Below are 13,641 nucleotides of genomic sequence, written 5' to 3'. Positions count from 1 at the left end.
ATGCTTTTATACTTTGTAGTGCTTTTATACAAATCTATGGTGCGACCACACTTAAAATACTGTGTACAGTTCTGTTCACCACACCTAAAAAAGGATATTATAGAGCTGGAAAAGTGCAAAAAAGGGAAACTAAAATTATGACGGGGCTGGAGCATCTCCCCTGTGAAGGAAGGTTATATCAACTGGGACTGTTTAGCTTGGAAAAACGGAGGCTAAGGGGAGACATGACAGAGGTGTACAAAATTATGCATGGTGTGGGGAATGTGGATAGGGAGACATTTTTCTCCCTCTCTCAAAATACTAGAACCTGGGGTCATCCCATGAAGTTGACTGGTGGAAGATCCAGGACAAATAAGAGGAAGTACTTCTTCTCATAGCACATAGTTAAATTATGGAACTCACTACCACAAGATGTAGTGATGGCCACCAATTTGGATAGCTTTAAAAGGGGGTTGGATAAATTCCTGGAGGCAAAGGCTATCAAAGGCTACTACCCGTGATGGTTGTGTGCTATCTCCAGTATTCGAGGCAGTAAGCCTGTGTGCACCAGCTGCTGGAGAACATGGGTGAGAGGGTGCTGTTGCACTATGTCCTACTTTGTTGGTCCCTGGTCGACAGCTGGTTGGCCACTATGTGAACAGAGTGCTGGACCAGATGGACTCTTGGTCTGATCCAGCATGGCCCTTCTTATATTCTTATATTCCTGTCTGCATATTTTTACTTTTTCTTGTCTATGTGAATGGCTCCTATACCATTGTTATGGAGAAAAGCAAAAGGTTCCATTTTGGCCAATGTTGTGGTGGTGCAGTGTTAGCCCAATGAAGGGAGGGGGGATACCCAACTGGGAACATGTTGGGTCTCACTGGTGGGTTGCAACCCAAAGTTTGAGAAGCACTGGCATTATGTAACAATAAGCACACTGACTATATTTAAGCATTTTACTTCATTCTTTGGCAATCTTTTGCCTTCTGCCATCAAGTGTGTTGGAACTCCCTTTCCCTCTTGGGTTGCTGCTCAGCACCAGTGGCCTCTTCTTATATATTTCACTGACTGGGTTCAGGCAACACAATAACTAATGGTGCTTGAAATAGTCATTAGTTGGTTATTTAACCCACCGTGGGTTATCGTGTTATGTGGAGAGTTTTTTTTTAACCAACAGTTGGTTATTTGGCAGAAATAACCAACACGAATAACCAACACTGTGCAGAGTTGGCTATTTGAACCACTGTTGGTTATCACGTTGTCTGGAGGGCACCATTGATTATTCGTCAGCCACAGAGTCGCAAGGCAAGAGCGGTCAAAGCCACAGCTGCTGCTCTAGTCCAGCGGGCACGATAGATTTTCAGCAGCAATGGCTGATGGGATAATAGCAGGAGGACCAAGGGGGGATGAGAGGGCAGGGATGAGTGAGTCAACTCAGCATGGACTAACAGTCAATTCAATGCTATTCCTAATCCACACCATGGTTATTATTATCATGTTGTGTGGGGAATACCCCTAGATAAACAATTGTTGAGTTATTACCCCACCATTGACCATCGTGTTGTCTGAACGCAGCCACTATCTCATCACCAAGCTTATTAGGAGTGTTTAACTTTAGAGAATATTTATTAACCACCTTTTAGCTTTCAATAAAAGGAGTATTTTTGACATCACTTAAATTTTTCAGCGACTCAAACAGCATTCTTTTTCTTCATAGTACAATTTGGGACACCTTACAAGAGGTCCAAATGTGCATATGTTCAATTTTATTTTATTTTTAAGAACTTTCTTTATACTAAAATCATAAAGTTCTATAACTTTCATTTTGATATGCATACTTTGTGAAAAATGAACATGCAATAGTGATTGTTTTATTTTTTAAAAAATGACATTGGCTTAGATCCAACAAACTGAACTGAACTCGTCGGTCTTTCCCACTCCCACCACCCAGGACAAGCACCTGAGAAGTTCAACCTGAGGATAAGCAGACATTTGCTGTCATGTCCAATGTAACGGGGGGGGGGCAAGGGTGGTGAGGGTGCAGATAGAAAAGGACTGGGAGTCAGGAGATCTGGGTTCTAATCCCCAGTCGGCCTTGGAAATCCACTGGGTGACTTTGGGCCAGTCACATACTCTCAGCCCAACCTACCTCACAGGATTGTTGTTGTGAGGATAACATGAAGAGGAGGAGAATTATGTATGCTGCCTTGGGTTCCTTGGAGGAAAAAAGGCGGTATATAAACGTAATAAATAAAATAATAAATAAATAGTGGATCCCTTTTTCTACTTGTCCTTGTCTGGACAAAGTATATTTTGATTAGATGAATATAGAACTTCATTTCATCATCTAATTCTTGATGGCACTTTAACACACCCAAAACATAATTTATGGTGGAAACATCTTAACGCCGCAGGTTGTTTGAATGAGAACTCCCAGCTCAGATATCTTTCAGCAATCAAAGCAATTCTTTTCTGGAATCCCAAAAGGTTAAAAGATGCAATGAGTCATGTGGGGACTTCTAGAGCATTGAATAGTTCCAGGTGACTATTTAGAACACATGCTTAAGCAACATAAACACACTTAGACCGCTGTTGTTTTAAAGAGAACAATATGGTCTTTTTTCAGTCCTGGCATTTAGTATGAAGACTTTCCCATTATTTCAATAAAACAAAGGAGGGCTTTTCAGTCACTGCTCCCGTGTCAAATCTAATTTGCCTAACAGGCTATTTAAGTGCCACTGCCCCAAGTAAATTCTCTCCCAAACCATTTATCTCATTTTATTTCACTTTCATACAAAAATGTTTAAGAAACCAAGGAAGAACATCTTACAGCTTGAGCCTTGTTAAAAAATAATATTTACATCATTATGAATGATGTGCACATTTTTTCTACAGAATATAAAACTGTTATTTGTCATGTTTGATCATTTTGTTCTTTGTGAATTGTCTTTAATAAAATTTTGGTTTATCTAAAATGTACTATCTTTTACTACAGTAGGAAACAGCAGTACCAGAAACAATACCTCTTTTGTGGGGTTATACTACAAAAATATTAGTTAATATAGAACTAATATACTAACTCATTATCTTATACAGTTGGGATAAATGATCTGGTTTCATTGCATCCAGTTCAAAGGAATTAATTACCACCAAATATAAAAGTGCTTCAGGGGAAAAACCCAGACAGCATCAATCTGATCCACTCTGTCATCACCATTATGGTATAATTCCTTGGAGGAAAAAAGGCGGGATATAAATGTAATAAATAAATAATAATAAATAAATAAATAATCCAATGCTGAACCTAAATGGAAATGATTTAAATGGTGGTCATGTATTAAAAAAAGGATAAGGACTTTAGAAACCACCAATATAAAATATCAGTCCTTTCAATTTGAATTTTAAAGAGTTTTGCAAATCAAGCCTATATTCAAAAATAAGCCTCATTGAGATCTGTGGGATTGCTGACAAGTAAGCATAGACAGGTGCACACTTTACTGGCAGTAAGTCCCACTGAACTGAATGGAGCTTTCTTTTGAATAGATACACATCATACTGCACTAAAAAACTAAATTTGAGCTTCCAACAAAAGCGCACTAACAATATTTTAAGTATACCATGTGTATTAAATTTATTTGGTGCAGGGGCCTTTACTACTTTGGTCCAAGCAAAATCATAGAGGCGCTGAAAATAGTACATAGTCACATTTTCTAGAGGATGCTGGATCTTCTCGCCTCAGTATAAAAGTTACTGGTGACATTGTGGAGGATATGCATCAAGCTTTCTTCTCAAATGAAACAGAAGGAAAAGGATTAGAGAAGTGATATACTCCCAGCCTTTGTCCTATTCCACACTTAAACACATTCCCTGAAGGGATGCCATTCAGTAATTCAGTACTTGAGAATACAATAAAGTCACTAACCTGTGTTCCTGAGAAGAAAACCAGATTTAGTTTCCGAAGTAACAGAAAATACTTGCTCATTTTCTGTATTTTTCAAAAGAATAGGACATTCTGAGACTGAGATCTCCTTAGACGAAGCTCTGACTTGAAGAAGTGCATCTTGTGCTTTCTTTTTTTCCTTCTTTAACATATTTACTAAAATATCTAAAGTTTGTTATAAGGAAAGTTTTTGAAGCTGCTCTGTGACAACTAGTACAGCAAGTCTACCAGTTTAATGTTCTGGTTGAACACTTTGCTAGTTACTTTGCTAATTAACTTTTGTTTAAAGATTCACAAGACTGCAGCTTAGAATAAAGTTTCTAAGAGAATTAGAGAACCAGGGAGCAATCCTATGCATGTTTAGACAGACAATATCCTACAACTCCCAGCTTTCCAGATTAAACCATGCTGGCTGGAGAATGCTGGGAGTTGTAGGATTCTTTTCTGCCTAAACATGCATAAACATTGTGCCCTTAGTTGGTAGAATCTAGAATTTAAAAATATGTAACTGAATAAACATTGATATAGTAATGACATGGGTTTTACTGTTTTCCGAACCTGCAGAAGAAGAGTTACAGGGGTTGAAAGACCACCAGAAAGTGTGGTGCATGGAGGTGCAGTTTTAAGCGGCCAGAATAGACAAGACTGTAGCATTTGTTTAATAGCATTTGTTTACGTCCAGTTGCTTTCATTTACTAATTTACTCACGTGCCAAAAAGTATGGAAATTGCAAGTAGATTAATATTTGAATATCCTTGTTTCTTGGGAAAGGAAATTAATTCAATTACATGAGCTCTCTTGGGAAGGGGGAAAACACAAAATTTGACTTTACTATGGCTCTATAATACTTATAAGTACAGTAGGTCAAACAATGAAACGAAAGGAGTGCATATTCAGGCACAGCTAATAAAAGTGGGTTTACTGTATGGTTTTATACCTCACCCTACAAGCAAATTTAATCATGTATCAAAATGCATGGAAATTGAATGTTGGCACCTGTCCTTCAATTCTCTATTCTACCAAGACATTTGTATATTAACATGTGAAATGCATGTTGTAGATCAGGTGTACTTCCTTCCCTAACTATCAAGATCCTTCTGAGTGGTCTGAGCCTGATTGTCATAGTCCAAGGCTAGTGAACCTTTTTCAGTCCAGGGCTGAATTCCAATTTGTGAAGGGTCTCAAGGGGCGTATGCCAATAGGAGGGATTAAGGACGCTGGGAGTGGGGACAAGAGCAGAGTGGGCGGGCCAAAGCCAAGTGGGCAGGGCACATGTTATACACACCAATTTGCACATTTTCCTACCAAACATGTAGGCCACAGCTCAATTCTATGCATAACAACTACCCGACAGCAAACCAAATGTAACAGCTTTCAGGATGCAGAAGTCAGTCCAACTCTATGCAGAAGCTGTTGCAGTGCAACAACTTTCAGACATACCAAATACAGCTCAGTTCTACAATTTAAAAGTATTTAATGTTTAAATATCTGGCAGGGTATTTAAACTGCTGTTATCTCTGATCAGTGATGAGAGATAAGGGGGGGAGAAGGGGGCTGCAGAAGAAGTTTGCAGGCCAACTGGGAGACTTCTATGGGCTAGATCTGGTCAGTGGCCAGGAGATTCCCCATGTCTATTTGAGCCTTACTACTTTCAAGCACCACAGACACACTTCACAACCCCCCAACTCTTTCATATAAACAAAGAAGCAGTGCCCCCCTTTGTTCTGGAATGAGCCCCTTCCTCTTTAAAACTGCACTGATGTGAATTATCTTGGTAATCAATATAAGAACCCTATAAGGTAGGTATTAACTTTATATTGGAAGAGAGAGGTTGAGGTTGAAAGCAGCGTGCCTAATACCATCAACAAAATTCATGGGTGGGAACAAATGTTTAGCCAAACTTCACAATGATAAATAAATACTACAATTTCTTTTAAAGCATAGACAGAGAAAACGATATCTGCCCCAACACAAATTGTTTTCAACCTACTAATAAAAACACTCCCAAATGAAGTTACCAAGCAGCTACGTGACAGGAAAAAAGAAAAAGAAAACAAAAATAAAAATTCTTCCCTTTTTTATTATTCAGCTAGCAATAAAGACACACACACACACACACACACACACACACACACACACACACACACACACTATTTACATACCTTAGTCATGGGGGAGATATATGCTATTCAAACGCGTCTTTACCCTATCCCTATTTTTTTAAAAAAGGATCTTTCCCCTACTCACAAACTTTTTAAAATGGAACTTCCTATCTCTTTTTTCACAGATCTCCACACCCTCCAGATAGAAAAAAAACCCCTCCCCAACCTATTTGGGAACTGCATTGCAATGTGAATGTGCTGCTTTTTGTGCTTGTTGTGAAACAAAAGAAGCACCTTCCTTCACCAAATCCAAAGCACAGAATCTGAGGATTAAGGGAGGCTCTGGGGATCAGACGGGGACCCTCTGAAGGCTGCATCTGGCCCATGGGTTGGAATTTCTCCATTCCCGATGTAAATAACTCCTTACCAAATTTCAGAAGTTTGGCCAGTACTTCTAGGTTTTATTAATTGTTTTACTCTGTACAGCACCATGTACATTGATGGTGCTATATAAATAAATAAATAAATAAATAAATAAATAAATAAATAATAATAATAGAAACTTTCAGGGTTTAAAATTGTAGAATGCAGTTTGAGTTGTTCAGCTTAACTATACTGGCATTCCTGTGTTTGTTTAATATATATAGCTATTAAACAAAAGAATGTGATTAATGTTCTACAAGTTGAATTTTAGAGCAGTTCTGGTTCAAGCTCATCATGTTTTTCTCTCAGTTCAGAAATACGATAGTGTTGTTATCTGCTACAATTCTATGAACAACTACAACAACTGACTTTTGATACCTTATTAACACAGCTAAGTATTCATTTTTATGAATTAATAGAAAGGGCAGCACAATCTGAAAAGGCTATGTTTTATATACATTATACAAAATCTCACATTGAATATAAATTTACATGTACTCTAAATACACAACATTTTATTAAATAACAATTACAGGAAATTCAACTTTTTGAAAGGTGATAAATAGTTGTTTACATGGCATTACTATTTTCCATTACTTTTTTTCTTTTATAAAAACTCTGCTTTATATAACGTTTCCAGAAAGTTGGATTTGGGTTAGAACTAAGCAAAACACAAATGTTTTTACATCTAGATTAAATCAGCCTGTTATAGAATCAGGAGATCCTATGAGACCTTGGAGTTTGATTTTAAAAAAGGTGAAGCAAACATTTAAATTAAACCATGATATATTAGTGCCAGTGGGAAGAAATCCCTTAACCAACAATTCTTCCAAATGAACTAAAATAGTGATGATTCTCCTTTTAGAAAGGATACTGATTTCATTGTCCCGCTGCTGCAGAAGATCCTTCAGCTTCTTTAACTCTTCATTCCCAATTGTGCTATTAGCACTTTTGTCTGCAGGAATATCTGGTGCAAGCAGATGGTTTTTAGGAAGTTTTTCATCATTAACCAATCTCTATTAAACAGAAACAAAAAATTATGGGCTCATTTAATTCAAGATACTATTAATAATACTCCATTTCTTGGTTTTCCAATAAGAAGGGGATTGTATAAACTTCTTTAGCCTAGGTAAAAAACAACAAAAAACATTGCAGGCCTCTACAATGACCAGCTTGACGGCCCTCCACCTGCCACCACTCCTTCCATCAATTCAGAATTTCTGCTAATGTCAATCCCCCTTTTGGCTTGATCATGGGGGGATCTACACTACTGCTTTTAAAGCGCTTTAAAGCACTTTGAAAACATTTTGAAAACTGTATATGCAGTGTGTCCTGGGCCCCAACAGTAGTCAAAACTGTTATAAAGCGCTTTAAAGCACTTTGAAGCAGTAGGGTAGATCCCCCCTATGTCATCCTTCTCCTTAAGTCTATTGCTTTCCTCTACGAAATGCAGTGAGAGTAACACTTAGGCTTAAGGGAGCAAGTACAGAAACTCAGATCCTGGTTACTGAATATTAATTAGCTTCTTGATTCAGACATAACAGGAAACTCCGGGCAACATCCAATGGAGAACACCTGGAAGCATCCAGCCCCACCAATCCGCTTTCACAAATGACACCCACAGCTTGAGGAATGGAGCTTTAGCACTTCAGGGGGAAAGCCCCCAAATAAATGAAACTGCTTGTTTCTGGAACTGGGCAGGTTGGTGGAACTCATATAAGGGAGCTCCACTGACCTATGCCATTCTAGAAAGTTAGGTTGCTTACCTGTAATTGCAGCTGAGTGGTCTCTCTGCATCACACATATGGGTTCTGCGCCTGTGTGGAACTTCATTCGGGAAACTTCTAGAACTGAGATTTTGGTGGGAACCCTCCTCTACTGTCCCAGTGCGCATACTCCGAGGGGTTCCTGCCCAGTACCTCAGTTCCAAGGGGACTGACCATTGTGGCCTCTCAGTACCGAGGGATACTTGGTACTAATAGTATAAACACCATTGACACCAGAACGGGGATGATGGGTGGGTTGTGTGAATGCACAGATGACCACTCAAAGAACTTCAGCTGCAGGTAAGAAACCTTACTTTCTTCTTCGTGGTCTCTGTGTATCACACATATGGGTGACTACCAAGCTGACTTACCATGGCATCTTTAATGTAAAACTTCCAACAGTACTGCATTTCCAAAAGAGCAGTCCTCTCTGGCTCAGACGTCAAGACAATAATGATTTATTTATTGCATTTTTATTCTACCTTTTTTCCTCCAAGGAACCCAAGGTGGCATACATAACCCTCCTTCTCTCCATTCCCCCCCACACACACAACATCCTTGTGAGGTAGGTTGGGCTGAGAGTCTGTGACTGGCCCAAAGCCACCCAGTGAGCTTCCATGGAGAACTCGCATCTCATGACTCCCAGTCCAACACTCCAGCCACTGGCTCTATGAAAGTCGATGGCTTTGCCCATGTGGCTGCTCTACAGAGTGCTGGTAAAGAAACTGCTTCTGAACACTACCGATATAGCGATAGCTCTGGTAGCCTCTGAAGTCTGTGGTCACAAACCAATTGCCATTTTTAGTAAGGACACAATGGAAGTGAGAGTGACCATTCTGAATTTTCTGTTGCTATTGAAAGAGCTGACACCTCTGAGGTCCAGAATCAGTCTGAGGTCCAGAATCAGACTTAGGCCCCCATCCTTTTTCAGTGTAGTAAAATACTGGGAAACCCTCTGTGGGCTTCATGATCATGGATCTCTCATATCGTTTCCTTCTTCAGAAGTGTGCCCACCACTGTCCAGAGGATTTGAGAGTGGGTGGTAGATCTGATTCCTGAAAAAGGAGGAACACTGTGAAATTCGATTCTGTATCCTTCTCTCACAATCCTGAGGACCCATGTATCCGCTGTAATTTCCCCCCAGGTGTGTATGTATTGAGAGAGGCAGGATTCGAAGAAAACAGGCGGGAGATTTTGCAAATGGGGGTAGAGTAGTCAAAGATCCTGTTTCTTAGCAAAGTCTTGACATCTGCATGAAGATAGGAACTTCGAGGATCCTTATGGCTGCCTGTAGGAATGGTCCGCCTGGGGTCTATTCAACCTGGTAATATTGTCGGTACCATCTGCACTGATAGAAGGGCTGCTGTGGTTGGCATAGGTCCATTTCCCTAGCTGTAGCTCTTGCTTTCTGTACCGTATCCATTGTTTCATCCATCTTGGAGTGAAACAATCCAACCTTGTCAAAAGGAAGATCCTCTATTCTTGCTCATGCTTCTTGTGTAAGTCCCACTGATCACAACCATGTGTGCCTCCAGAGCATGATCACTCCCATCATGGCTTTGGTCCCTCAGCCTGTTTGGTGCTGTGCTCTATGTATTTGCTGTCTTGCCAGATTACATGGCTCCCAGTTCACATTTGTCATCAAGAAGGTAGTCACATAGTGACCCGATTTTTTTCCATAAGAAGAGCTGATATCGGGCTATCATTGCTTGATAACTGGCCACTCTCAAACTGAGGGATGCTGAGGTAAAGATCTGGCAGGCCATCTTCTGACTTCCTTATCAACGGGTGATGAACTTTTTGTGACCTGCCTTGCGACGAATGAACTATCACAGATTTAGATGGTGGGTGTGTAAAAAGAAAACCAACGTCTTTTCTTGTACTCTGTACATGTTCTCCAATCTTTTGGAAGCTGGGGTCATTGATGTTGGGGCCTTCCAAGATTGTTGCATCATCTGGAGCAAAGGGGGTAAGTATGGAATAGTGAGTGATGAGGTAGCCTCCATCAGAACAGTATCAAAGACTGGGTCTTTGGATCTTTCCACTTGCTATTGCTTCTCTACATCAAGTGCTTGAGCCATTCTCAGAATGTGCTTGGGAAAACTCTCCATGTCTTCTGAAGGCGTTACGTGTCCTGGGATCCTACTGCTCCTTCTGGTGAAGGTTTCGAGGGAGCCACTGGTGACACAGACAGGGAGTCTGAATGGTAGTCGTATGCTGGAGAACCTGCCGACTCTGCATCCTTATCTGCCTCCATGACAGGGGTCTGTGTGGCTGATCGTTGTCTGGGCACCAAAACTGAAGAGCCTGCTTGCAGGTAGGGTTCTGCTGCCCTTGGTATCAGCCGTCTTGTGCTGCTACAAAGGTTGACTCCCCTGGTGGGAAAGATCTTGGTACCCAAGGACGAGGGAGTGGCATGTAGGCTTCCTCTCTTTTAAGCCATGGCAATGGCATAGGATAATATGTGCACAGGTTCCTGCCAAAATCTCCTCAGCTATAGAGGTTTTCCGAATGAAACCTCTATAGGCGCAGAGCCTCTATGTGTGATGCACAGAGACCATGAAGAATGAACAACTGTTTCCACTCATTTCAGGGCTTGCCCCCAGAAGTGCTAAATCTTTGTTCCACAACTGGTGGGTGGGGTTTCCAGAAGGGAAATTGTGGGGCTGGCCAATTGTGGAAGAGAAGCAGCAGTGGATCCTGCTCATGGACGGGCAGCATTGGATATTGCCTTGTGTTTAAATAACAAACAAGCTGGACCAAAGCCAATGTCCAAGGTGAGGGGGCAAGGGGGAGTGCATGGGCATAAAACTAATTCCCAGTTTATTAAACATTATATCCAAACCAGCAGTCTTTAAGACAACAGAGGTTTTTTTTTAATTACAGTTTGCAAACCAAAAACAATTATCCTTTAAGAAATGCACAGTGTATTTAAAGCCTTGGTTGTATGGTTTCATGGGGTTCTGATCTCTGCCCTGTATTTCCTAGTCCCTTTTCTCCCAGGTATGTCTAGTAATCAAAGGAGAGTCTTCACCCTGTAAATGGAACCAATGAAATGTACCTTTAAATAGCTGAAACAGTATTTGATCTTTCGCATATCAGCTCCAACCTCCAATATACTCTCAGGATCTGTATCTTCCAGAAAACTTTTAATCTGTTCGCCTACCCTAAATATACAGGATAAAAGAAAATAAACGGCTATCTTTAAGAAAATGTACACATCTTCAGAAGATAAAAAGTGCCTATGAATATCAGACTCTGGATAGGATCCAACTTCCTTTCTACCAGTGGGAATATTCCCTGAACAGAGTTTTGCTAAGAATGCTTGTGCCTGCAGAAAGAGGGAGCATAAGGGGCTGCAGGGTGATGGGGGAATCAATGAAGATTGTTGCCTTATCTGCCAGCAGGATACCTCCACTGGATCAGAAGGCTCCCATTGACAGAAAGAGTCCTTCCATCTGCAGGTGGTCAATTCTGAAGCCAACACACCAAGAATAGGCATGCTCCTTTTCTTCTAATATACCACAACTTTGAAAGTTTTCTAATAGAGTGTATAAACATAAAAGAAAATGATAATTTGTATTTAACGTTTTTAAGTTTTAAAGATAAAATGGTTTTCAATACAACCTGTGCTTAATTCAAATAACTACTCTCCAAAGATTGAAGTTGTGACCTTCTTAAAAATGTATGAAAGGCTACTTTTCTTTTAGCAAGTCTTCACAGGTACTAGAATACCTCTTGTGTGAAGTGATCTTGCATGTTGCCCAACTACCTGGACTCTGATATTTATAATTCTACTAGCCAAACAGCATGGACATTCACTTTCCATGTAAGAGTGAAACCCTATTTTATGAAGTGATATCTATCTCTGCTTCAGGAACGTTATTAATGTTTAAGTAAAAGTAAGCACCATTTCATTCATTCCGACTTGTTTCCAAATGCTGCACAGAATTGTAGCTTTAGCTCCCAAGTAAGTGATTTTGCTCGGTCTCCTTGGATGTGTACATGCCTTCTATAAAATATAATTCTACAGATATATGGGCTGCATTGGCCAGGATTTTGAATTATCCCTTTAAAAATGGTTATATAACAGCTCTACTTAGTTTCAAACCAACATGTTCTAATTGTTAGAGCAGTGAGTTAAAATCTATCACTGCTCAGGAAATATATGAATTTCAGAATGGGAAACTTGGATCTAAATCAATTGTTTAAACTGGAATATTTTCTTGTTTATTTAAATGAATGATTTAATAGAGACTTGATTTAAACCAGTTCACTTTGTTTTCTATTGGCCTACTGGAAAACTGAGCTATAAAATTCAGAGCATTTGCAGTTAGCTGGCAGCAGTTTTGGCTCCTGTTGTTTAGAGGAAGCGGTGCTGCCTCAAAGACTAAAACCTTACAGCACAATCCTATGTATGTTTACTTAAAAGTAACTCCTACTATCTTCCATAAGGGCTTGCTCTCAGGTAATTGTGCATAAGATTGCAGTCTAAAAATAATTGTTTGGATGTTTGTCTGTTCCTAATTCTTTGTAAAAAAAAAGAAAAAGGGAAAAAAGGGCTGTCCCCATAACTTCCTATCACTCTGGGAAGTTGAGATAGAAAGGGTGAGATCCAGACTGGGTGAGATGTTCATAGGATACTACTGGTGGAAGGAGGGAAGCGATTTTCACTATCAGTCCTGTAGGATTACAGAGGGAATTGACAAAAGAGACTTCACTGGACTGAGACCCTTCTACAAATGGAAAGAGACTTTCCATTCACAGAAGGGCATGTCTGATGGCAAGCATAGTAAACATATCCCTAAACCTTATTCCCTGCTCTCCTCAGTAAGTAAATGCCTGTCTAAACAGCAATCACTTCTGCAATATGCTCAAGCTATGGAAAACTTCTGCAAAATGTTTATTTCAAAGCTGGGGAGCTGTCCCTGAGAATGCCTCTGTATGTGCCCTCACTGTTTGCTCTTAGTTTAAGGGGAGTATTGAAAGGTAATCCACTAGAGACCCTAGAGCTCTCATTGGGAAAAAAGTATAATAGCACAGTCAGACTAAAATGTGGGGGTGCCCCTTTCGCTCATTTTGCTACCGAAAATTATTTTTAAGATTAATTTGTTTAAAAAGATGTTCTTATTGGACTTACCTAATTACAGCTAGCCATGCTTATAGACTTAAAACCAGAAAATACAGAAGGTTGCCATAACCCTGCTTTATCAGAGAAAATTATCTCCCCAGTAGAATCTGCCTTATCATTTTCAAAGGCCTATTCTTTATCAACAGAAATAGTAAACCAGCTAATTTTTTTCTTTTAAAAAAATGCATCAGACATGTATCAGAAAGTATAAAACATCTTGTTGTTAACATAGTTGTTGTTGTAATATTTTAATTTGCTGGAGAATGTTTGTCTTTCCAGGATGATTCTTTAGTTCTT

The 13,641-nt window shown here is 39.8% G+C and overlaps 1 protein-coding gene across 1 annotated transcript in view; it reads right to left on the bottom strand.

Moving 5' to 3' along the window:
• Nucleotides 1-13,641, bottom strand: part of KIF6 (kinesin family member 6) — a 211,449-nt gene that overhangs the window by 130,304 nt on the left and 67,504 nt on the right. The window contains exons 11-13 of the mRNA XM_063125614.1: nt 11,275-11,380; nt 7,322-7,463; nt 3,905-4,087 (exon numbers count right to left, since the gene is read on the bottom strand). Of these exons, the coding sequence (XP_062981684.1) occupies nt 3,905-4,087; nt 7,322-7,463; nt 11,275-11,380 (431 nt within the window). The remainder of the gene's footprint in view (nt 1-3,904; nt 4,088-7,321; nt 7,464-11,274; nt 11,381-13,641) is intronic.

This window comes from Elgaria multicarinata, chromosome 4, assembly GCF_023053635.1.
Source record: "Elgaria multicarinata webbii isolate HBS135686 ecotype San Diego chromosome 4, rElgMul1.1.pri, whole genome shotgun sequence".
NCBI classification, from domain to species: Eukaryota; Metazoa; Chordata; class Lepidosauria; order Squamata; family Anguidae; genus Elgaria; species Elgaria multicarinata.
Note: the sequence above shows the minus strand (reverse complement) of the source record. Positions and strands in the feature narration are given on the sequence as shown.